The sequence below is a fragment of the Moschus berezovskii genome, chromosome 6 (genome assembly GCF_049115385.1).
Source record: "Moschus berezovskii isolate FMDL1 chromosome 6, NW_MosBer_1.0, whole genome shotgun sequence".
NCBI lineage: Eukaryota > Metazoa > Chordata > Mammalia > Artiodactyla > Moschidae > Moschus > Moschus berezovskii.
In genome coordinates, this window is record NC_142465.1 from 44,872,326 (window position 1) to 44,897,406 (window position 25,081).

General features: G+C 49.1%; 1 protein-coding gene across 1 annotated transcript in view; it reads right to left on the bottom strand.

Moving 5' to 3' along the window:
• Window positions 1-25,081, bottom strand: part of MUC19 (mucin 19, oligomeric) — a 126,410-nt gene that overhangs the window by 38,861 nt on the left and 62,468 nt on the right. The window contains 3 exon segments of the mRNA XM_088837009.1: window positions 1,472-16,782; window positions 17,347-17,917; window positions 18,326-19,384. Coding sequence (XP_088693135.1) covers window positions 1,472-16,782; window positions 17,347-17,917; window positions 18,326-19,384 — 16,941 coding nt within the window.

Sequence of the window (25,081 nt, forward strand, 5' to 3'; positions counted from 1 at the left end):
ATGTTCAATACATAATTTGAAGCATGGTTATTCATTTAGATTAACATAAGTATAGGTTGAATAGATAATAATTATACATATAGTCTGAATCAAATTATTTCTAGTGATTAGTTTGTAAAATAATTTTACATAAGTAGAGTTTGTAATAGCAGTTAGAATAAGCATAGGGTAAACCTTTAAAACAGAAAAGTAAAGAATAAATAATCTATTCCTTAAATAAGAGACAATTTAGTTACTAAAACCTAGGTTCTATTAGATAACCTGCAAACTGAGAAATGATGTTTTTCTCAACATGCTCATGATATGAGTATATTACTAGTCTGGAAACTTGATAATATACTGTAGCCTTGAGTAAATAATTTAGTCCATTTATTGTTAGGAAAAAATTGCCTTACAAGTATTTGTGAATTTTGTGTAATGTAGTAATAATTGTAAAAAGAAATTAAGAGATAAAATTTTGATTTGTAAAATAATAATATTATAGTTTTAATAAATACAACATCCCAAATCTTGCAGTTTCAGAATGGCAAATGCCAAAGTTTGTTAATACATTAAAATTTGTAAACCTCTTTTTATTATTTGCTGCTGTAGTTCTTATTTACAGTTAGAAATGGGGAAATTTAAGATTTGTAAGCTAAAATTCCAATACTTTGGCCACCTCATGCAAAGAGTTGACTCACTGGAAAAGACTCTGATGCTGGGAAAGATTGGGGGAGGGAGGAGAAGGGGACGACAGAGAACAAGATGGCTGGATGGCATCACTGACTCGATTGACATGAGTTTGAGTGAACTCTGGGAGTTGGTGATGGACAGGGAGGCCTGGTGTGCTGTGATTCATGGGGTGGCAAAGAGTCGGACATGACTGAGCGACTGAACTGAACTGAAATATTAAAAGTAAGCTTTTATTAATGGATAACTAAAGATCATTTTATATTTGCCTTAGTGGAAGATGCCCTTGTGGTAAAGAACAGACTTTGAGTCAGCAAACAATGGATAGAAATATTGTCTTCACTATTTATTTGCTGTAGAACTTGGACCAAACTTATATAATATCTTTTCTAAGTTCTTCAAGAGTAAAATGAGATAGCAATACTTATTTAAATATTTAAATCTGGCAGTATATTTAAGAGCATTGTATTGTTTAACTGGAATTATTATTTTGCATTTTTAAATAGCCAGCAAGCGTGAAAACAAGTCCAAAAAATGCATCTGGCATCCCCTGCTTACTTACCAGTAGCAGTCATGTCCAACTCTTTGTGACCCCATGGACTATAGCTTGCCAGGCTGCTCTGTCCATGGGGATTCTCCAGTCAAGAATACTGGAGTGGGTGGCCATTTCCTCCTCCGGGGAAATCTTACCAACCCAGGGAACAAACCCACATCTCTTATGTCTCCTGCATTGGCAGGCAGGTTCTTTACCACCAGCACCTTCTGCAAATATTATTGCCTAAATATGGCTAAATTGACTTGCCTTCATATGTGGCAACTTCACTTCCTGACTCCCAAGTTGTTCTCCTGGCTCCTGTGATTTTACTAGTTGATGACCCAGTTGTCTCAGACCCTTCAACTGATGTCCCAGTTGTCCATAATCCTCCAGGTGATGGTCTAGTTGTCTTCAAACCTCCAGCTGAGGTGCTAGTTGTCGCTAATACTCCAGTTGATGATCTAGTTGTCTCTAAACCTACAATAGATGTTTGTGGTGTCCACATCACCCGAGACGATGGTCCAGTAGTGCCTAAACTTACAAGAGAGATTCTAGTGGTTCTTCTCAATCCATCTGTTGATACAGTTGTCCCTAAACTTTCAGCTGATTTTCCACTTGTTCCTGATCCTGTAACAGTGGTCCCTGCTTCTCCAGATAATGGTCCAACTGTCTCTGAACCTACAATAGATGGTCCATTTGTGCCTGATTCTCCAGGTCTAATGTTCTCTGTAGCATCAACTGATGATACAGTGGTTGATGATCTTATATCTCCTTTCCCAGTTGGCCTTGATCCTCTGGCTGATGGTCCAGTCGTTCCTAAGCCTACAAAAGAGATTGTAGTGGTTCCTGTCAGTCCATCTATTGATCCAGATGTCCTTCTTCCTTCAAGTGAAGATCCACTTGATCCTGATCTTATAACAGTGGTCTCTGTTTTTGCAGATAATGGACCAACTGTCTCTGAACCTACAACAGATGATCTACTTGTCTCTGATGCTCCAGGTCTAGAGGTTCCTATAGCACCAGCTGAAAATACAGTGGCTGATGAACCTAAATCTCTGGGCTCAGTTGTCCATGATTCTACAGTTGATGGTTCTATTGTTCTTGCACCTACAACAGAGACTTTAGTTGTTCCACTCTGGTCAACTGATGACCTAATTGTCCCTGATGTTCCAGATGATGGTTCATCTGTTCCTGAAACTACAACAGATGTTCTCGTAGTTATTGTCAGTCTACCTGCTGTTCCAGTTGTCTGTGATCCTTCAATTGATGATCCACTGGTTCTTGTTTCAGTAACACTGGTCCCTTTCTCTCCAGATGATAGTCCACTTGTCCTTGAACCTACACCAGATGTTACAATTGTAGTTGTGATTCCAGATGATGGTGCACTTGCTCCTGAAGCTACACTAGAAATCCTAGTGGTTTTAGTCAGTTCAGCGAGTGATCGAGTGATCCCAGATACTCCACCTGATATTCCTCTTGTTCCTGATCCTATAACAGTGGTTCTTGTTTCTCGAGATAATGGACTAGCTGTTCCTAAATCAGCACTAGATATTCGAGTAGTTATTATCAGTCCACCAGCTGATCCAGTTGTTCGTGGTCTTTCAGCTGATGTTCTACGTGATCCTGATTCAATAACAGTGGTCCTTGTTTCTCCAAATGATGGTCCAGTTGCTCCTGAGCCTACTACAGAGATTCTAGTGGTTCTGGACAGTCCAGATGATGATCCAGTTGTCCCTGAGCCTTCGCCTAAAGAACCATTATTCCTAGATTCAGTAACAATGGTTTCTGTTTCTCTAGATGATGGTTCAGTAGTCCCTGAACTTACAAATGAGAAGCTAGTGGTTCCAAACATTCCAAATGATGAGCCTTGACCACGTGCTCCAGTGGCTTCCGAACTTCCCGGTGATGAGCCAGGGGCCACTGGTGCTCCAGACAGAGGTACGTTGCTTCCTGGTACAGCACTGGTCCGTGTTTCTCCTGATGATGGGGCAGTAGGCTTTGAACCTGCACCACTTCCTCCAGTTGCTGCAAATCCTCCCTGTGTTGAGCCAGGCAAGCCTGATGCTCCACTTGAAGGTAAACTGGTCTCAGATCCTATAGCATTTGTCCCTGTCACCCCAGGCAATGGGGTGGTGGGCTCCGAAACTACACCGGGTTGCTGAATTGTTTCTGATCCTCCAGGTACCGATGCACTGCTTCCTGATGCTTCACCGGAAGGCAAACTGGTCCCTGACCCCACCGCAGTCGTCCCCGCAGCTCCAGATAATGTGGCAGTCTGCCCGGACTCTACGCCAGGTGTCCCAGCTCCTGCTGACCTTCCTGGGGTTGAGGCAGCTGTTGCTGGTATTCCAGGGGAGGAGAAACGGGCACCTGATTGTCCAGCATTGGTCCCTGTTGCTCCAGATAATGCGACCGTGGGCTGAGAACCTTCACCAGGTACTGCAGGTGCGCTTGACCTTCCTGCTGATGATCCAGGGCTCACTGGTGCTCCAGACAAAGGTGAACCGGTTCCTGCTGCTACAACATCAGGCCCTGTGGCTCCAGGAAGTCGGACAGTTGTTTCTGAGCCTACGCCAGGCCTGGCAGTTGCCGATGACCCTCCTGCTGATGATCCAGGGGTCACTGCTCCTCCAGCTAAAGGTGCACTGGTTCCAGATCTTATCGAATCAGGCCCTGTGGCTCCAGATAACGTGACTGTGGGCTCTGAACGTACAGGGGCGCTTCCACTTGCTCCTGTTCTTGCAGTGGATGATTCAGGGGTTACAGGTGCTCCAGAGAAAGCTGTGCCGGTTCCTGATCCTATCACGTTGGTCCCTGTTGCTCCAGACAATGGGGACGGCGTCTCTGAGCCTTGACCACGTGCTCCAGTGGCTTCCGAACTTCCCGGTGATGAGCCAGGGGCCACTGGTGCTCCAGACAGAGGTACGTTGCTTCCTGGTACAGCACTGGTCCGTGTTTCTCCTGATGATGGGGCAGTAGGCTTTGAACCTGCACCACTTCCTCCAGTTGCTGCAAATCCTCCCTGTGTTGAGCCAGGCAAGCCTGATGCTCCACTTGAAGGTAAACTGGTCTCAGATCCTATAGCATTTGTCCCTGTCACCCCAGGCAATGGGGTGGTGGGCTCCGAAACTACACCGGGTTGCTGAATTGTTTCTGATCCTCCAGGTACCGATGCACTGCTTCCTGATGCTTCACCGGAAGGCAAACTGGTCCCTGACCCCACCGCAGTCGTCCCCGCAGCTCCAGATAATGTGGCAGTCTGCCCGGACTCTACGCCAGGTGTCCCAGCTCCTGCTGACCTTCCTGGGGTTGAGGCAGCTGTTGCTGGTATTCCAGGGGAGGAGAAACGGGCACCTGATTGTCCAGCATTGGTCCCTGTTGCTCCAGATAATGCGACCGTGGGCTGAGAACCTTCACCAGGTACTGCAGGTGCGCTTGACCTTCCTGCTGATGATCCAGGGCTCACTGGTGCTCCAGACAAAGGTGAACCGGTTCCTGCTGCTACAACATCAGGCCCTGTGGCTCCAGGAAGTCGGACAGTTGTTTCTGAGCCTACGCCAGGCCTGGCAGTTGCCGATGACCCTCCTGCTGATGATCCAGGGGTCACTGCTCCTCCAGCTAAAGGTGCACTGGTTCCAGATCTTATCGAATCAGGCCCTGTGGCTCCAGATAACGTGACTGTGGGCTCTGAACGTACAGGGGCGCTTCCACTTGCTCCTGTTCTTGCAGTGGATGATTCAGGGGTTACAGGTGCTCCAGAGAAAGCTGTGCCGGTTCCTGATCCTATCACGTTGGTCCCTGTTGCTCCAGACAATGGGGACGGCGTCTCTGAGCCTTGACCACGTGCTCCAGTGGCTTCCGAACTTCCCGGTGATGAGCCAGGGGCCACTGGTGCTCCAGACAGAGGTACGTTGCTTCCTGGTACAGCACTGGTCCGTGTTTCTCCTGATGATGGGGCAGTAGGCTTTGAACCTGCACCACTTCCTCCAGTTGCTGCAAATCCTCCCTGTGTTGAGCCAGGCAAGCCTGATGCTCCACTTGAAGGTAAACTGGTCTCAGATCCTATAGCATTTGTCCCTGTCACCCCAGGCAATGGGGTGGTGGGCTCCGAAACTACACCGGGTTGCTGAATTGTTTCTGATCCTCCAGGTACCGATGCACTGCTTCCTGATGCTTCACCGGAAGGCAAACTGGTCCCTGACCCCACCGCAGTCGTCCCCGCAGCTCCAGATAATGTGGCAGTCTGCCCGGACTCTACGCCAGGTGTCCCAGCTCCTGCTGACCTTCCTGGGGTTGAGGCAGCTGTTGCTGGTATTCCAGGGGAGGAGAAACGGGCACCTGATTGTCCAGCATTGGTCCCTGTTGCTCCAGATAATGCGACCGTGGGCTGAGAACCTTCACCAGGTACTGCAGGTGCGCTTGACCTTCCTGCTGATGATCCAGGGCTCACTGGTGCTCCAGACAAAGGTGAACCGGTTCCTGCTGCTACAACATCAGGCCCTGTGGCTCCAGGAAGTCGGACAGTTGTTTCTGAGCCTACGCCAGGCCTGGCAGTTGCCGATGACCCTCCTGCTGATGATCCAGGGGTCACTGCTCCTCCAGCTAAAGGTGCACTGGTTCCAGATCTTATCGAATCAGGCCCTGTGGCTCCAGATAACGTGACTGTGGGCTCTGAACGTACAGGGGCGCTTCCACTTGCTCCTGTTCTTGCAGTGGATGATTCAGGGGTTACAGGTGCTCCAGAGAAAGCTGTGCCGGTTCCTGATCCTATCACGTTGGTCCCTGTTGCTCCAGACAATGGGGACGGCGTCTCTGAGCCTTGACCACGTGCTCCAGTGGCTTCCGAACTTCCCGGTGATGAGCCAGGGGCCACTGGTGCTCCAGACAGAGGTACGTTGCTTCCTGGTACAGCACTGGTCCGTGTTTCTCCTGATGATGGGGCAGTAGGCTTTGAACCTGCACCACTTCCTCCAGTTGCTGCAAATCCTCCCTGTGTTGAGCCAGGCAAGCCTGATGCTCCACTTGAAGGTAAACTGGTCTCAGATCCTATAGCATTTGTCCCTGTCACCCCAGGCAATGGGGTGGTGGGCTCCGAAACTACACCGGGTTGCTGAATTGTTTCTGATCCTCCAGGTACCGATGCACTGCTTCCTGATGCTTCACCGGAAGGCAAACTGGTCCCTGACCCCACCGCAGTCGTCCCCGCAGCTCCAGATAATGTGGCAGTCTGCCCGGACTCTACGCCAGGTGTCCCAGCTCCTGCTGACCTTCCTGGGGTTGAGGCAGCTGTTGCTGGTATTCCAGGGGAGGAGAAACGGGCACCTGATTGTCCAGCATTGGTCCCTGTTGCTCCAGATAATGCGACCGTGGGCTGAGAACCTTCACCAGGTACTGCAGGTGCGCTTGACCTTCCTGCTGATGATCCAGGGCTCACTGGTGCTCCAGACAAAGGTGAACCGGTTCCTGCTGCTACAACATCAGGCCCTGTGGCTCCAGGAAGTCGGACAGTTGTTTCTGAGCCTACGCCAGGCCTGGCAGTTGCCGATGACCCTCCTGCTGATGATCCAGGGGTCACTGCTCCTCCAGCTAAAGGTGCACTGGTTCCAGATCTTATCGAATCAGGCCCTGTGGCTCCAGATAACGTGACTGTGGGCTCTGAACGTACAGGGGCGCTTCCACTTGCTCCTGTTCTTGCAGTGGATGATTCAGGGGTTACAGGTGCTCCAGAGAAAGCTGTGCCGGTTCCTGATCCTATCACGTTGGTCCCTGTTGCTCCAGACAATGGGGACGGCGTCTCTGAGCCTTGACCACGTGCTCCAGTGGCTTCCGAACTTCCCGGTGATGAGCCAGGGGCCACTGGTGCTCCAGACAGAGGTACGTTGCTTCCTGGTACAGCACTGGTCCGTGTTTCTCCTGATGATGGGGCAGTAGGCTTTGAACCTGCACCACTTCCTCCAGTTGCTGCAAATCCTCCCTGTGTTGAGCCAGGCAAGCCTGATGCTCCACTTGAAGGTAAACTGGTCTCAGATCCTATAGCATTTGTCCCTGTCACCCCAGGCAATGGGGTGGTGGGCTCCGAAACTACACCGGGTTGCTGAATTGTTTCTGATCCTCCAGGTACCGATGCACTGCTTCCTGATGCTTCACCGGAAGGCAAACTGGTCCCTGACCCCACCGCAGTCGTCCCCGCAGCTCCAGATAATGTGGCAGTCTGCCCGGACTCTACGCCAGGTGTCCCAGCTCCTGCTGACCTTCCTGGGGTTGAGGCAGCTGTTGCTGGTATTCCAGGGGAGGAGAAACGGGCACCTGATTGTCCAGCATTGGTCCCTGTTGCTCCAGATAATGCGACCGTGGGCTGAGAACCTTCACCAGGTACTGCAGGTGCGCTTGACCTTCCTGCTGATGATCCAGGGCTCACTGGTGCTCCAGACAAAGGTGAACCGGTTCCTGCTGCTACAACATCAGGCCCTGTGGCTCCAGGAAGTCGGACAGTTGTTTCTGAGCCTACGCCAGGCCTGGCAGTTGCCGATGACCCTCCTGCTGATGATCCAGGGGTCACTGCTCCTCCAGCTAAAGGTGCACTGGTTCCAGATCTTATCGAATCAGGCCCTGTGGCTCCAGATAACGTGACTGTGGGCTCTGAACGTACAGGGGCGCTTCCACTTGCTCCTGTTCTTGCAGTGGATGATTCAGGGGTTACAGGTGCTCCAGAGAAAGCTGTGCCGGTTCCTGATCCTATCACGTTGGTCCCTGTTGCTCCAGACAATGGGGACGGCGTCTCTGAGCCTTGACCACGTGCTCCAGTGGCTTCCGAACTTCCCGGTGATGAGCCAGGGGCCACTGGTGCTCCAGACAGAGGTACGTTGCTTCCTGGTACAGCACTGGTCCGTGTTTCTCCTGATGATGGGGCAGTAGGCTTTGAACCTGCACCACTTCCTCCAGTTGCTGCAAATCCTCCCTGTGTTGAGCCAGGCAAGCCTGATGCTCCACTTGAAGGTAAACTGGTCTCAGATCCTATAGCATTTGTCCCTGTCACCCCAGGCAATGGGGTGGTGGGCTCCGAAACTACACCGGGTTGCTGAATTGTTTCTGATCCTCCAGGTACCGATGCACTGCTTCCTGATGCTTCACCGGAAGGCAAACTGGTCCCTGACCCCACCGCAGTCGTCCCCGCAGCTCCAGATAATGTGGCAGTCTGCCCGGACTCTACGCCAGGTGTCCCAGCTCCTGCTGACCTTCCTGGGGTTGAGGCAGCTGTTGCTGGTATTCCAGGGGAGGAGAAACGGGCACCTGATTGTCCAGCATTGGTCCCTGTTGCTCCAGATAATGCGACCGTGGGCTGAGAACCTTCACCAGGTACTGCAGGTGCGCTTGACCTTCCTGCTGATGATCCAGGGCTCACTGGTGCTCCAGACAAAGGTGAACCGGTTCCTGCTGCTACAACATCAGGCCCTGTGGCTCCAGGAAGTCGGACAGTTGTTTCTGAGCCTACGCCAGGCCTGGCAGTTGCCGATGACCCTCCTGCTGATGATCCAGGGGTCACTGCTCCTCCAGCTAAAGGTGCACTGGTTCCAGATCTTATCGAATCAGGCCCTGTGGCTCCAGATAACGTGACTGTGGGCTCTGAACGTACAGGGGCGCTTCCACTTGCTCCTGTTCTTGCAGTGGATGATTCAGGGGTTACAGGTGCTCCAGAGAAAGCTGTGCCGGTTCCTGATCCTATCACGTTGGTCCCTGTTGCTCCAGACAATGGGGACGGCGTCTCTGAGCCTTGACCACGTGCTCCAGTGGCTTCCGAACTTCCCGGTGATGAGCCAGGGGCCACTGGTGCTCCAGACAGAGGTACGTTGCTTCCTGGTACAGCACTGGTCCGTGTTTCTCCTGATGATGGGGCAGTAGGCTTTGAACCTGCACCACTTCCTCCAGTTGCTGCAAATCCTCCCTGTGTTGAGCCAGGCAAGCCTGATGCTCCACTTGAAGGTAAACTGGTCTCAGATCCTATAGCATTTGTCCCTGTCACCCCAGGCAATGGGGTGGTGGGCTCCGAAACTACACCGGGTTGCTGAATTGTTTCTGATCCTCCAGGTACCGATGCACTGCTTCCTGATGCTTCACCGGAAGGCAAACTGGTCCCTGACCCCACCGCAGTCGTCCCCGCAGCTCCAGATAATGTGGCAGTCTGCCCGGACTCTACGCCAGGTGTCCCAGCTCCTGCTGACCTTCCTGGGGTTGAGGCAGCTGTTGCTGGTATTCCAGGGGAGGAGAAACGGGCACCTGATTGTCCAGCATTGGTCCCTGTTGCTCCAGATAATGCGACCGTGGGCTGAGAACCTTCACCAGGTACTGCAGGTGCGCTTGACCTTCCTGCTGATGATCCAGGGCTCACTGGTGCTCCAGACAAAGGTGAACCGGTTCCTGCTGCTACAACATCAGGCCCTGTGGCTCCAGGAAGTCGGACAGTTGTTTCTGAGCCTACGCCAGGCCTGGCAGTTGCCGATGACCCTCCTGCTGATGATCCAGGGGTCACTGCTCCTCCAGCTAAAGGTGCACTGGTTCCAGATCTTATCGAATCAGGCCCTGTGGCTCCAGATAACGTGACTGTGGGCTCTGAACGTACAGGGGCGCTTCCACTTGCTCCTGTTCTTGCAGTGGATGATTCAGGGGTTACAGGTGCTCCAGAGAAAGCTGTGCCGGTTCCTGATCCTATCACGTTGGTCCCTGTTGCTCCAGACAATGGGGACGGCGTCTCTGAGCCTTGACCACGTGCTCCAGTGGCTTCCGAACTTCCCGGTGATGAGCCAGGGGCCACTGGTGCTCCAGACAGAGGTACGTTGCTTCCTGGTACAGCACTGGTCCGTGTTTCTCCTGATGATGGGGCAGTAGGCTTTGAACCTGCACCACTTCCTCCAGTTGCTGCAAATCCTCCCTGTGTTGAGCCAGGCAAGCCTGATGCTCCACTTGAAGGTAAACTGGTCTCAGATCCTATAGCATTTGTCCCTGTCACCCCAGGCAATGGGGTGGTGGGCTCCGAAACTACACCGGGTTGCTGAATTGTTTCTGATCCTCCAGGTACCGATGCACTGCTTCCTGATGCTTCACCGGAAGGCAAACTGGTCCCTGACCCCACCGCAGTCGTCCCCGCAGCTCCAGATAATGTGGCAGTCTGCCCGGACTCTACGCCAGGTGTCCCAGCTCCTGCTGACCTTCCTGGGGTTGAGGCAGCTGTTGCTGGTATTCCAGGGGAGGAGAAACGGGCACCTGATTGTCCAGCATTGGTCCCTGTTGCTCCAGATAATGCGACCGTGGGCTGAGAACCTTCACCAGGTACTGCAGGTGCGCTTGACCTTCCTGCTGATGATCCAGGGCTCACTGGTGCTCCAGACAAAGGTGAACCGGTTCCTGCTGCTACAACATCAGGCCCTGTGGCTCCAGGAAGTCGGACAGTTGTTTCTGAGCCTACGCCAGGCCTGGCAGTTGCCGATGACCCTCCTGCTGATGATCCAGGGGTCACTGCTCCTCCAGCTAAAGGTGCACTGGTTCCAGATCTTATCGAATCAGGCCCTGTGGCTCCAGATAACGTGACTGTGGGCTCTGAACGTACAGGGGCGCTTCCACTTGCTCCTGTTCTTGCAGTGGATGATTCAGGGGTTACAGGTGCTCCAGAGAAAGCTGTGCCGGTTCCTGATCCTATCACGTTGGTCCCTGTTGCTCCAGACAATGGGGACGGCGTCTCTGAGCCTTGACCACGTGCTCCAGTGGCTTCCGAACTTCCCGGTGATGAGCCAGGGGCCACTGGTGCTCCAGACAGAGGTACGTTGCTTCCTGGTACAGCACTGGTCCGTGTTTCTCCTGATGATGGGGCAGTAGGCTTTGAACCTGCACCACTTCCTCCAGTTGCTGCAAATCCTCCCTGTGTTGAGCCAGGCAAGCCTGATGCTCCACTTGAAGGTAAACTGGTCTCAGATCCTATAGCATTTGTCCCTGTCACCCCAGGCAATGGGGTGGTGGGCTCCGAAACTACACCGGGTTGCTGAATTGTTTCTGATCCTCCAGGTACCGATGCACTGCTTCCTGATGCTTCACCGGAAGGCAAACTGGTCCCTGACCCCACCGCAGTCGTCCCCGCAGCTCCAGATAATGTGGCAGTCTGCCCGGACTCTACGCCAGGTGTCCCAGCTCCTGCTGACCTTCCTGGGGTTGAGGCAGCTGTTGCTGGTATTCCAGGGGAGGAGAAACGGGCACCTGATTGTCCAGCATTGGTCCCTGTTGCTCCAGATAATGCGACCGTGGGCTGAGAACCTTCACCAGGTACTGCAGGTGCGCTTGACCTTCCTGCTGATGATCCAGGGCTCACTGGTGCTCCAGACAAAGGTGAACCGGTTCCTGCTGCTACAACATCAGGCCCTGTGGCTCCAGGAAGTCGGACAGTTGTTTCTGAGCCTACGCCAGGCCTGGCAGTTGCCGATGACCCTCCTGCTGATGATCCAGGGGTCACTGCTCCTCCAGCTAAAGGTGCACTGGTTCCAGATCTTATCGAATCAGGCCCTGTGGCTCCAGATAACGTGACTGTGGGCTCTGAACGTACAGGGGCGCTTCCACTTGCTCCTGTTCTTGCAGTGGATGATTCAGGGGTTACAGGTGCTCCAGAGAAAGCTGTGCCGGTTCCTGATCCTATCACGTTGGTCCCTGTTGCTCCAGACAATGGGGACGGCGTCTCTGAGCCTTGACCACGTGCTCCAGTGGCTTCCGAACTTCCCGGTGATGAGCCAGGGGCCACTGGTGCTCCAGACAGAGGTACGTTGCTTCCTGGTACAGCACTGGTCCGTGTTTCTCCTGATGATGGGGCAGTAGGCTTTGAACCTGCACCACTTCCTCCAGTTGCTGCAAATCCTCCCTGTGTTGAGCCAGGCAAGCCTGATGCTCCACTTGAAGGTAAACTGGTCTCAGATCCTATAGCATTTGTCCCTGTCACCCCAGGCAATGGGGTGGTGGGCTCCGAAACTACACCGGGTTGCTGAATTGTTTCTGATCCTCCAGGTACCGATGCACTGCTTCCTGATGCTTCACCGGAAGGCAAACTGGTCCCTGACCCCACCGCAGTCGTCCCCGCAGCTCCAGATAATGTGGCAGTCTGCCCGGACTCTACGCCAGGTGTCCCAGCTCCTGCTGACCTTCCTGGGGTTGAGGCAGCTGTTGCTGGTATTCCAGGGGAGGAGAAACGGGCACCTGATTGTCCAGCATTGGTCCCTGTTGCTCCAGATAATGCGACCGTGGGCTGAGAACCTTCACCAGGTACTGCAGGTGCGCTTGACCTTCCTGCTGATGATCCAGGGCTCACTGGTGCTCCAGACAAAGGTGAACCGGTTCCTGCTGCTACAACATCAGGCCCTGTGGCTCCAGGAAGTCGGACAGTTGTTTCTGAGCCTACGCCAGGCCTGGCAGTTGCCGATGACCCTCCTGCTGATGATCCAGGGGTCACTGCTCCTCCAGCTAAAGGTGCACTGGTTCCAGATCTTATCGAATCAGGCCCTGTGGCTCCAGATAACGTGACTGTGGGCTCTGAACGTACAGGGGCGCTTCCACTTGCTCCTGTTCTTGCAGTGGATGATTCAGGGGTTACAGGTGCTCCAGAGAAAGCTGTGCCGGTTCCTGATCCTATCACGTTGGTCCCTGTTGCTCCAGACAATGGGGACGGCGTCTCTGAGCCTTGACCACGTGCTCCAGTGGCTTCCGAACTTCCCGGTGATGAGCCAGGGGCCACTGGTGCTCCAGACAGAGGTACGTTGCTTCCTGGTACAGCACTGGTCCGTGTTTCTCCTGATGATGGGGCAGTAGGCTTTGAACCTGCACCACTTCCTCCAGTTGCTGCAAATCCTCCCTGTGTTGAGCCAGGCAAGCCTGATGCTCCACTTGAAGGTAAACTGGTCTCAGATCCTATAGCATTTGTCCCTGTCACCCCAGGCAATGGGGTGGTGGGCTCCGAAACTACACCGGGTTGCTGAATTGTTTCTGATCCTCCAGGTACCGATGCACTGCTTCCTGATGCTTCACCGGAAGGCAAACTGGTCCCTGACCCCACCGCAGTCGTCCCCGCAGCTCCAGATAATGTGGCAGTCTGCCCGGACTCTACGCCAGGTGTCCCAGCTCCTGCTGACCTTCCTGGGGTTGAGGCAGCTGTTGCTGGTATTCCAGGGGAGGAGAAACGGGCACCTGATTGTCCAGCATTGGTCCCTGTTGCTCCAGATAATGCGACCGTGGGCTGAGAACCTTCACCAGGTACTGCAGGTGCGCTTGACCTTCCTGCTGATGATCCAGGGCTCACTGGTGCTCCAGACAAAGGTGAACCGGTTCCTGCTGCTACAACATCAGGCCCTGTGGCTCCAGGAAGTCGGACAGTTGTTTCTGAGCCTACGCCAGGCCTGGCAGTTGCCGATGACCCTCCTGCTGATGATCCAGGGGTCACTGCTCCTCCAGCTAAAGGTGCACTGGTTCCAGATCTTATCGAATCAGGCCCTGTGGCTCCAGATAACGTGACTGTGGGCTCTGAACGTACAGGGGCGCTTCCACTTGCTCCTGTTCTTGCAGTGGATGATTCAGGGGTTACAGGTGCTCCAGAGAAAGCTGTGCCGGTTCCTGATCCTATCACGTTGGTCCCTGTTGCTCCAGACAATGGGGACGGCGTCTCTGAGCCTTGACCACGTGCTCCAGTGGCTTCCGAACTTCCCGGTGATGAGCCAGGGGCCACTGGTGCTCCAGACAGAGGTACGTTGCTTCCTGGTACAGCACTGGTCCGTGTTTCTCCTGATGATGGGGCAGTAGGCTTTGAACCTGCACCACTTCCTCCAGTTGCTGCAAATCCTCCCTGTGTTGAGCCAGGCAAGCCTGATGCTCCACTTGAAGGTAAACTGGTCTCAGATCCTATAGCATTTGTCCCTGTCACCCCAGGCAATGGGGTGGTGGGCTCCGAAACTACACCGGGTTGCTGAATTGTTTCTGATCCTCCAGGTACCGATGCACTGCTTCCTGATGCTTCACCGGAAGGCAAACTGGTCCCTGACCCCACCGCAGTCGTCCCCGCAGCTCCAGATAATGTGGCAGTCTGCCCGGACTCTACGCCAGGTGTCCCAGCTCCTGCTGACCTTCCTGGGGTTGAGGCAGCTGTTGCTGGTATTCCAGGGGAGGAGAAACGGGCACCTGATTGTCCAGCATTGGTCCCTGTTGCTCCAGATAATGCGACCGTGGGCTGAGAACCTTCACCAGGTACTGCAGGTGCGCTTGACCTTCCTGCTGATGATCCAGGGCTCACTGGTGCTCCAGACAAAGGTGAACCGGTTCCTGCTGCTACAACATCAGGCCCTGTGGCTCCAGGAAGTCGGACAGTTGTTTCTGAGCCTACGCCAGGCCTGGCAGTTGCCGATGACCCTCCTGCTGATGATCCAGGGGTCACTGCTCCTCCAGCTAAAGGTGCACTGGTTCCAGATCTTATCGAATCAGGCCCTGTGGCTCCAGATAACGTGACTGTGGGCTCTGAACGTACAGGGGCGCTTCCACTTGCTCCTGTTCTTGCAGTGGATGATTCAGGGGTTACAGGTGCTCCAGAGAAAGCTGTGCCGGTTCCTGATCCTATCACGTTGGTCCCTGTTGCTCCAGACAATGGGGACGGCGTCTCTGAGCCTTGACCACGTGCTCCAGTGGCTTCCGAACTTCCCGGTGATGAGCCAGGGGCCACTGGTGCTCCAGACAGAGGTACGTTGCTTCCTGGTACAGCACTGGTCCGTGTTTCTCCTGATGATGGGGCAGTAGGCTTTGAACCTGCACCACTTCCTCCAGTTGCTGCAAATCCTCCCTGTGTTGAGCCAGGCAAGCCTGATGCTCCACTTGAAGGTAAACTGGTCTCAGATCCTATAGCATTTGTCCCTGTCACCCCAGGCAATGGGGTGGTGGGCTCCGAAACTACACCGGGTTGCTGAATTGTTTCTGATCCTCCAGGTACCGATGCACTGCTTCCTGATGCTTCACCGGAAGGCAAACTGGTCCCTGACCCCACCGCAGTCGTCCCCGCAGCTCCAGATAATGTGGCAGTCTGCCCGGACTCTACGCCAGGTGTCCCAGCTCCTGCTGACCTTCCTGGGGTTGAGGCAGCTGTTGCTGGTATTCCAGGGGAGGAGAAACGGGCACCTGATTGTCCAGCATTGGTCCCTGTTGCTCCAGATAATGCGACCGTGGGCTGAGAACCTTCACCAGGTACTGCAGGTGCGCTTGACCTTCCTGCTGATGATCCAGGGCTCACTGGTGCTCCAGACAAAGGTGAACCGGTTCCTGCTGCTACAACATCAGGCCCTGTGGCTCCAGGAAGTCGGACAGTTGTTTCTGAGCCTACGCCAGGCCTGGCAGTTGCCGATGACCCTCCTGCTGATGATCCAGGGGTCACTGCTCCTCCAGCTAAAGGTGCACTGGTTCCAGATCTTATCGAATCAGGCCCTGTGGCTCCAGATAACGTGACTGTGGGCTCTGAACGTACAGGGGCGCTTCCACTTGCTCCTGTTCTTGCAGTGGATGATTCAGGGGTTACAGGTGCTCCAGAGAAAGCTGTGCCGGTTCCTGATCCTATCACGTTGGTCCCTGTTGCTCCAGACAATGGGGACGGCGTCTCTGAGCCTTGACCACGTGCTCCAGTGGCTTCCGAACTTCCCGGTGATGAGCCAGGGGCCACTGGTGCTCCAGACAGAGGTACGTTGCTTCCTGGTACAGCACTGGTCCGTGTTTCTCCTGATGATGGGGCAGTAGGCTTTGAACCTGCACCACTTCCTCCAGTTGCTGCAAATCCTCCCTGTGTTGAGCCAGGCAAGCCTGATGCTCCACTTGAAGGTAAACTGGTCTCAGATCCTATAGCATTTGTCCCTGTCACCCCAGGCAATGGGGTGGTGGGCTCCGAAACTACACCGGGTTGCTGAATTGTTTCTGATCCTCCAGGTACCGATGCACTGCTTCCTGATGCTTCACCGGAAGGCAAACTGGTCCCTGACCCCACCGCAGTCGTCCCCGCAGCTCCAGATAATGTGGCAGTCTGCCCGGACTCTACGCCAGGTGTCCCAGCTCCTGCTGACCTTCCTGGGGTTGAGGCAGCTGTTGCTGGTATTCCAGGGGAGGAGAAACGGGCACCTGATTGTCCAGCATTGGTCCCTGTTGCTCCAGATAATGCGACCGTGGGCTGAGAACCTTCACCAGGTACTGCAGGTGCGCTTGACCTTCCTGCTGATGATCCAGGGCTCACTGGTGCTCCAGACAAAGGTGAACCGGTTCCTGCTGCTACAACATCAGGCCCTGTGGCTCCAGGAAGTCGGACAGTTGTTTCTGAGCCTACGCCAGGCCTGGCAGTTGCCGATGACCCTCCTGCTGATGATCCAGGGGTCACTGCTCCTCCAGCTAAAGGTGCACTGGTTCCAGATCTTATCGAATCAGGCCCTGTGGCTCCAGATAACGTGACTGTGGGCTCTGAACGTACAGGGGCGCTTCCACTTGCTCCTGTTCTTGCAATGGATGATTCAGGGGTTTCAGGTGCTCCAGAGACCGATATAGTTTTTCCCAATCCTATAACGTTAATGTTTGTTGTTCCTGATAATTGGGTAGTTTTTTCTGAACCTGCAGTATATGTTTCAGTTTTTTCTAATCCTTCAGTTTTTGATCCTGGAATATTTGTTGACGCAGTATTAGATAAGCTAGGTGTTGGTCTGACTGGTTTTATATTTTTTCTATCAGATAATGATGCAGACATCCTTGAACCTAAACTTGTCATTCTAGTTGTTGCAGTGTTTTCAGATGTATATCCTGGTTTTTTAAATGCCCCAGAAGTGGAGAAACTTGTACCTGATTGTATAACTTTAGTCCTTGTTGCATCAGATAATGGGGTATTGGGCTCTGAACCTGCACCAGGCAATTTTGTTGCTGCCGACCTTCCTGTTGATGATACAGTGGTCACTGGCGTTCCTAATAAAAGAAAACTGGTTCTTGATCCAATATTATTAGTCCCTCCTGCTCTAGTTAATGGAGCAGTTGTCTGTGAGCCTTCTACAATTGTTCCTGTTCCTGGTGACCTTCCTGGTGAAGACTGGGTGGTCTCTGATGCTCCAGATAATGGTAATTTGGTTTCTGATCCTCTAACATTAGTCTCCGTTGCTCCAGATAATGGGGCTGTTAGCTCTGATCTTATACCTGGTACTCCGGTTGCTGATGAAGTTATAAAGGGTGATTTGGGGTTCACTGGTGCTCCAGATAAAGATAAACTGCTTCCTGATCCTATAACTTTAGTTCCTGTGTTTCCTGATAATGGCGCAGTTGGCAGTGAACCTGCAGCAGGTTGTCCAGTTGCTGATGATTCTCCAGATGTTAATGCAGGTCTCCCTGATACTCCAGATGGAGGTAAACCGGTTCCTGATCCTATCGTAATTGTTTTTGTATCTACAGATAATAGGGCAGTTGACTCTGAACCTGTAGCAAGTGGTTGAGTTGTCTCTGTTCTTCCAAGTATTGATAATCTGCTCCCTGACATTTCACCTGAAGTTAAACTAGTTCCGAGTCCTGTAGCATCTGTCCTTGTATCTCCAGATAATGTAGCAGTTTGCCGCGAACCTACACCAGGTGTTCCAGTTGCTACTGACCTTCCTGTTGTTGATCCAGGTGTTCCTGTTGCTCCAGAAGAGGAGAAACTGGTACCTGATTGCCTAGCAATAGTCCCTGTCACTCCAGATAATGGAGCAGTAGGCTCTAAATCTACACCAGGTCTAGTTGTGACCAACCTTCCTGTTGATGATCCAGGTGTCTCTGGTGCTCCAGATAAAGGTAAGCTGTTTCCTAATCCTATAGCATTTTTTCTTGTTACTGCAGATAATGGGTAAATTGACTCTGAACCTACACCATTTGGTTCAGTTATCTCTGTTCCTCCAAGTATTGATGGACTGCTCCCTGATACTTCCCCTCCTGGTAAACTAGTTCCTAATCCTATAGCATCCATCCCTGTAGCTCCTGATAACGTATCAGTTTGCTCTGAACCTACACCAGGGGTTCTAGTTGTTGTTGACCTTCCTGTTGTTGATCCAGGTTCAGATGATGAGAAACTGGTACCTGATTGTCCAACATTAGTCCCTGTTGCTCCAGATAATGGGACAGTGTATTCAATACCCACACCAGATATTCCAGCTTCTGATGATCCTCCTGGTGATGATCCAGTTGTCCCTGATGCTTCAGATGAAGGCAAACTGGGTTTTGGTCTGATAACATTAGTCCCTGTTGCACCAGATAATGAGGCAGTTGTCCCTGAAACTACACTAGTTGGTCCAGTTGTTGCCAATTTTTCAGGTGTTGGCCCAGGAGTTCCTGATGTTCCATATGTGAGAAAATTGGTTCCTGATCCTATAACATTAGTCTGTGTTGCACCAGATACTGTTGCAGTTGTTTTTGAATCTACAATAGTTGTTCTGTTTGCTGCTGATTTTCCAGGTATTGATCCAGCAGTCTCTGATGCTCCAGATGATGGTAAACTCATTCCTGATTCAATAATAGTCCTTGCTCCTCCCGATAATGTAACAGTGGTCTCTGACCCTACAACAGATGGCCCAGATGACACTGAAATTCCAGTTTTCCCTGATACTCCCACTGATGGTACATATGTTTCTGTGACTGCATCTGATGACTCAGTGGCTCTTGATCCTTCAGCTGTTTGCTTTGAATCCACAGTTGATGATGCAGTTGCCCCAGATCTATCCATTAATTGTCTAGTATTCCCTGATACTCCTATTGATGTTCTAATTGTTCCTGATCCTCCAGTTGATGTTTCCATAATCCCTATTTGTCCAGTAGATGGTATTGTTGTCCCTGATTCTTCAGTTGATGGTCCAGTAGTCCCAACTGATTTTATGGCTGTTTTCAGTCCTTCAGCTGATGGTATAATTGTTCCTGACACTTCATATGATCGTTCAGTTGTTCTTGATTCATCTGATGATGGTCCAGTTGTCTCTATCACTTCGTATAATGATCTAGTTGTCCCTGATCCTACAACAGATGATCCAGTCCTTGATTCTCCAGATGATGGTTCAGTTGTTCTTGTTCCTTTGGTTGATTGTCCAATTGTCCCCGATCCTCCAGCTGACATTCCCAATCTTTCAGAAGATTGTCCAGTTATCCCTGTCAAAAAAGCAGTAACAAATACCATGCTGTTTTATAGCTGTCTTGGTCCTTGATTAAATCAACGGATCATGTTTCTTTCTCTCCCCACTACATAGTTTTCATGCACCTTCAACCCCATATCAACTACCATATTCTTCAGCTACCTTTCATTCTTCTACAACATATTTTCTTCCTATTTATTCATTATTATCCTGCTTCTTTTATCCATTCAACAGTCATTTATTGAATATTTTACATATCATGTAAACTCTCCACAATTTGTAATTAATACTCTTTTTACATCAGAACAATACTGTGACACATATAATATTATTATTTAAGTAGTTTTTCCAAGATTATATAGCTAGTAAATAGAGTTGTATAGGAGAGACATGCATAACATAAATGATTTTACTATCCAATTAAACAAATTCACAAACAAGAAATGTATCAAATCCTTAAGACGAATGAGGTGATATGCAGCATCTAGGGTGCTATTTTAGACTGCCTGGCTAGCAAATCCTCTCTGAAAAGATGCTATTAATTTTGAGATGTGACAAGAAGCACACAGTTACGTGAAACTCTAGGGAAATATCTTTCCAGACAGTGGGATCAGATAATGCAAAAGACAGACATGAGCTGCTTATACTAGAGAAACAGAACTAGATTATGGATTATGGGAGGTTAGGGGGAGAACCGGAGAAGGCAATGGCACCCCACTCTAGTACTCTTGCCTGGAAAATCCCATTGGCAGAGGAGCCTGGTAGGCTGCAGTCCATGGGATCGCTAAGAGTCAGACATGACTGAGTGACTTCACTTTCATTTTTCACTTTCATGCATTGGAGAAGGAAATGGCAACCCACTCCAATGTTCTTGCCTGGAGAATCCCAGGGATGGGGGAGCCTGGTGGGCTGCTGTCTATGGGGTCACACAGAGTTGGACACGACTGAAGCAACTTAGCAGCAGCAGCAGGGGGAGAAAATTAGAAAGTGAGGACATGTTTGTGCAAATTATTGTAAATCAGGGGAGGGAAACTGGACATTTTTATAAATGCAGTGGGATATAATATTATGCCAGGAAGTGATATATTTATATATATTAAAAATCCCTCTTTCTACTCTGTAGAGAGTATAAGGTAATTGTATCCAATAGAAGTTGGTAGACCAACATGAGGTGATTTCAGTAATTCATATGATATATAAGTGCCTAGAGCTAGAGTAGTGATAAAGAAGATTAAGAATTGTGGATGAATTCAGAACATGTTTTAAAAGTAGCATTAACAGATCTTGCTTTAATTGGTGTAGGAGCCCGGCAATGACCACGAAAGAGAATGGTTAAGAAAGCAGGGATGTGCCTGCAAACAGGACTCTCTGCTTGGACAGAGCATGCTTGCAAACAGGATGTTCTGCCAAGAAGCCTGCACACAATATCCAAGGTTAATGGTCTGCTCGCATACGAGGGAACATGCCCTCCTTAAAAATAAGAAAGAGGCTGGAGTTCTGGGCAGGCTTCTTAGTAAACATGCTGTGGTCACTTCTTCCCTTTGTTCCTCCCGTCCTTGAAATGTGCTTGGCTTTTTGTCCTTATTTGGTAGAAGAATGCATTGCTTAGATTTTGGTATGTGTCCAGCTACCGGGGCATAAAAATAAACCGCAAGGGGGCTTGCGCAGAATTTTTTCCTCCGGCCGGAGTTATGTGTTTGTCTGTCTTGTCTTTGTGTCATTTCGCCCACAACAAATTGGGAACTGCAAAATTGAAAGAAAGAGGCATCAGGATAACTTTAAGATTTTTCTCGATTAAACTGAGTCAGTAATGGTATTGTTTTTTGATATGGGAAAGACTGAACATGTGTGGGTATGAAAGAAAATCAAGAATTCTGTTACCACATACTGAATCTGAGATATCTATTAGACATAAAAGTGGAAATGTCAGGTTATCAATTCAGTATGAATCTAGAGTTCCAGAGAAGCCAAGAATGGGGATATACATTTGGAAATCTACATCTAAAAGATCTTCAAATGTTTCCTATACTTAACTTCCTATGGATTACATAATCACAACCAAAAGGTCTGTCTTTGACTATCAGAAGCTTCTTTTTGAGCTTAATTTAAAGGAACTTCTCACCCACCAAGTTATGCTTCTGCATTTTCCTACAGACTAGTTTGCTATCTACCAGCTAACACCGTTATTGCCTCTGAAACCTTCAGTTTACTCTTATTCACGTGACTCTGAGTTAGTATTCTGTTTGAGGTCTTGAGGTGGCTTCCTTGGTGGCTCGGATGGTAAAGAATCCATCTGCAATGCGGGAGACCTGGATTCTATCCTTAGGTCAGGAAGTTCCCCTGGAAAAGTAAATGGCTACCCATTCTCCAGTATCCTTGCTTGGAGAATTCCATGGACGAAGAACCTGGTGGGTTACAGGCCATGGGATCACTAAAAGTTGGGCACAACTGAGCGACTAAGCACCTTGAGGTCTTGAAGCAATTAATTCCACCATACCTCATATCCTCTCACTCTGTGACACTGAGTAAGCCTACATTTTGGTTTCCTCTATCATCTGTGGCATTCTGAAGTCATGTTGGACTTTGTCACTATTATTCTAAACTCTTACTTCCTCCAAAGCCCGTTCTCTATCACAATTACTTTTATCCTGTCCTCTGGAATTCACATTCAATGACTTCATGTTTGTTTGTTCATTTAATAATTTTTTCAATTGGAGGAAAATTGCTTTACAATGTGTGTGTTGGTTTCTGCCATATGACAACTCAAATCAGTTATAATATTATAACTTTTTTACAAAGTTTCTACTTGCTCCTGGCCTTAACCTAATGGTATTAATTCTGCAACACACTAACATAATTCAGAATGCTCCAAATTTTTATGTGAAGAATTCTACTAATAGATCAGATGAGGACAGAAGCCTTGGATTTGCAGAGACATATCTATTAATACATAGTGGTGTGTGTCTGTGTGTGTGTGTATGTGTGTGTGTGTTTGTGTGTGTATGTGGGCATGTTTCCAGCAAAACTTCACTATTTGCGATAGAGCAGCAAGTGCTAAAAACAACAACAAAGCCTACTCCCTCCTGCATCTCCAGTTCTTCTGGAAGACTCTCTTTCACTCAGTCTGTTATGTTTAACTCATTTATAAAAATAAAGCTTCTTGATCCTTTATCACACTGGGAGTTTTTATTTATTTACCAGATATCCACCAGCTATTTATCAAGCCATGCATTCAGCTAGTTACTGGGAACACAGCTGAAAACAAGAACAGGCAACGTGACAGGATATTTCTTTACTTTCAACAGAAATTTATCATGTTGGTTGCCTATGTAGTAATGGTGAATAATTGGATGAAGAATCAATAGTCTAGGCCCTGTTTTGGCTTCACAACATACTCATCCTGTGACCTAAGTAAACACATTGTTTTTTTCATAAATAAATATAAATAATTACTAATATATTATCAGTTGCTCAGGGTAGTTATATGATTCAAATAGGTAAGCGTGTGTGACAATATTTTGCCCATTTTACACTTCCAGTGTATTTTTTATGGTTATTTTTTATTTTTGTTAAAACAGATTAAGATGACTCATAAATGATCTTGTACAATGTTTAATGATTGCCTTATATTTTTTTAATCCCCTAAATTGTATTCAATGTATTGGGTAAAAATCAAGATATAAAAACAATATTATTTTATTCTACCAATTATATTTTTCAAACACATTTTCCTATTTCATTAGAAATAGTAACTAATCTTATTTGTTTTTAGTCTCTAACTTTAGTTCTTTGAAACATGTTTAAGTATTATGAGCCACAAACATTAGGTATGGGTTGAGCTTTGAGCAAATGAGGTATTGTCATTTCCTATTTGCAAATTCTACAAAATAAGATATTTTTAAACAAGTGTGTAGAGATTTTAGGGAACAAATTATTTTCTGAATTTTAAGACAATGCAGAAGGCCATGTTATTTATTATTCTCAGAAATTATTCTAGGAAAGCAGTTCATCAAGGTTCTAGACCACTTGTCAATAAAAAAATTATGAAAATATTAATATTTTAAACTAAATATTTTCTAATTATAACAAAAGTAACTAACACTGTTTTGTAATTATTTGGTACTTTCAATCTATATTTAGTTTTGCTTGTTGTCCAAGTGATTTTGTGTAGTGCAGTGCAGACCTTAGATAAAGAAACATAACTAACTGGATGGGAAACACATCCTAAGACTGAAACTCAAAAATAACATTTAAGGACAAAATAGAAGAAAATCACAATTACTTTTTACAATAAATCCACTATGGTTGTATTAAATAACAATCCAGTGATTTCAAAACTGACAATAAAAGAATATCAGCTTTTAAGTCTTCATCCTGATCCCAAAGAAAAACAATGCCAAAGAATGCTCAAACTACTGCACAGTTGCACTCATCTCACACATTAGTAAAGTCATGCTCAAAATTCTCCAAGCCAGACTTCAGCAATACATGAACCATGAACTTCCAGATGTTCAAGCTGATTTTAGAAAAGGCAGAGGAACCAGAGATCAAATTGCCAACATCCTCTGGATCATGGAGAAAGCAAGAGAGTTCCAAAAAAAACATCTTTTTCTGCTTCATTGACTATGCCAAAGCCTTTGACTGTGTGGATCACAATAAACTGTGGAAAATTCTGAAAGTGATGGGAATACCAGATCACTTGACCTGCCTCTTGAGAAACCTGTATGCAGGTCAGGAAGCAACAGTTAGAACTGGACATGGAACAACAGACTGGTTCCAAATAGGAAAAGGAGTACATCAAGGTTGCACATTGTCACCCTGCTTATTTAACTTATATGCAGAGTACATCATGAAGAACGCTGGGCTGGAAGAAGCACAACCTGGAATCAAGATTGCCGGGAGAAATATCAATAACCTCAGATATGCAGATGACACCACCCTTATGGCAGAAAGTGAAGAGGAACTCAAAAGCCTCTTGATGAAAGTGAAAGAGGAGAGTGAAAAGGTTGGCTTGAAGCTCAACATTCAGAAAACAAAGATCATGGCATCTGGTCCCATCACTTTATGGGAAATAGATGGGGAAACAGTGGAAACAGTGTCAGACTTTATTTTTTTGGACTCCAAAATCACTGCAGATGCTGATTGCAGCCATGAAATTAAAAGACGCTTACTCCTTGGAAGGAAAGTTATGACCAACCTAGATAGCATATTAAAAAGCAGAGACATTACTTTGCCAACCAAGGTCCGTCTAGTCAAGGCTATGGTTTTTCCCGTGGTCATGTATGGATGTGAGAGTTGGACTGGGAAGAAAGCTGATCGCCAAAGAATAGATGCTTTTGAACTGTGGTGTTGGAGAAGACTCTTGAGAGTCCCTTGGACTACAAGGAGATCCAACCAGTTCATTCTAAAGGAGATCAGTCCTGGGTGTTCATTGGAAGGACTGATGCTAAAGCTGAAACTCCAATATTTGGCCACCTCATGAGACGAGTTGACTCACTGAAAAAGACTCTGATGCTGGGAGGGATTGGTGGCGGGAGGAGAAGGGGATGACAGAGAATGAGATGGCTGGATGGCATCACTGACTCGATGGACATGAGTCTGAGTGAACTCCGGGGGTTGGTGATGGACAGGGAGGCCCGGCATGCTGTGATTCATGGGGTTGCAAAGAGTCGGACATGACTGAGCAACTGAACTGAACTGAATGGAAGTACGA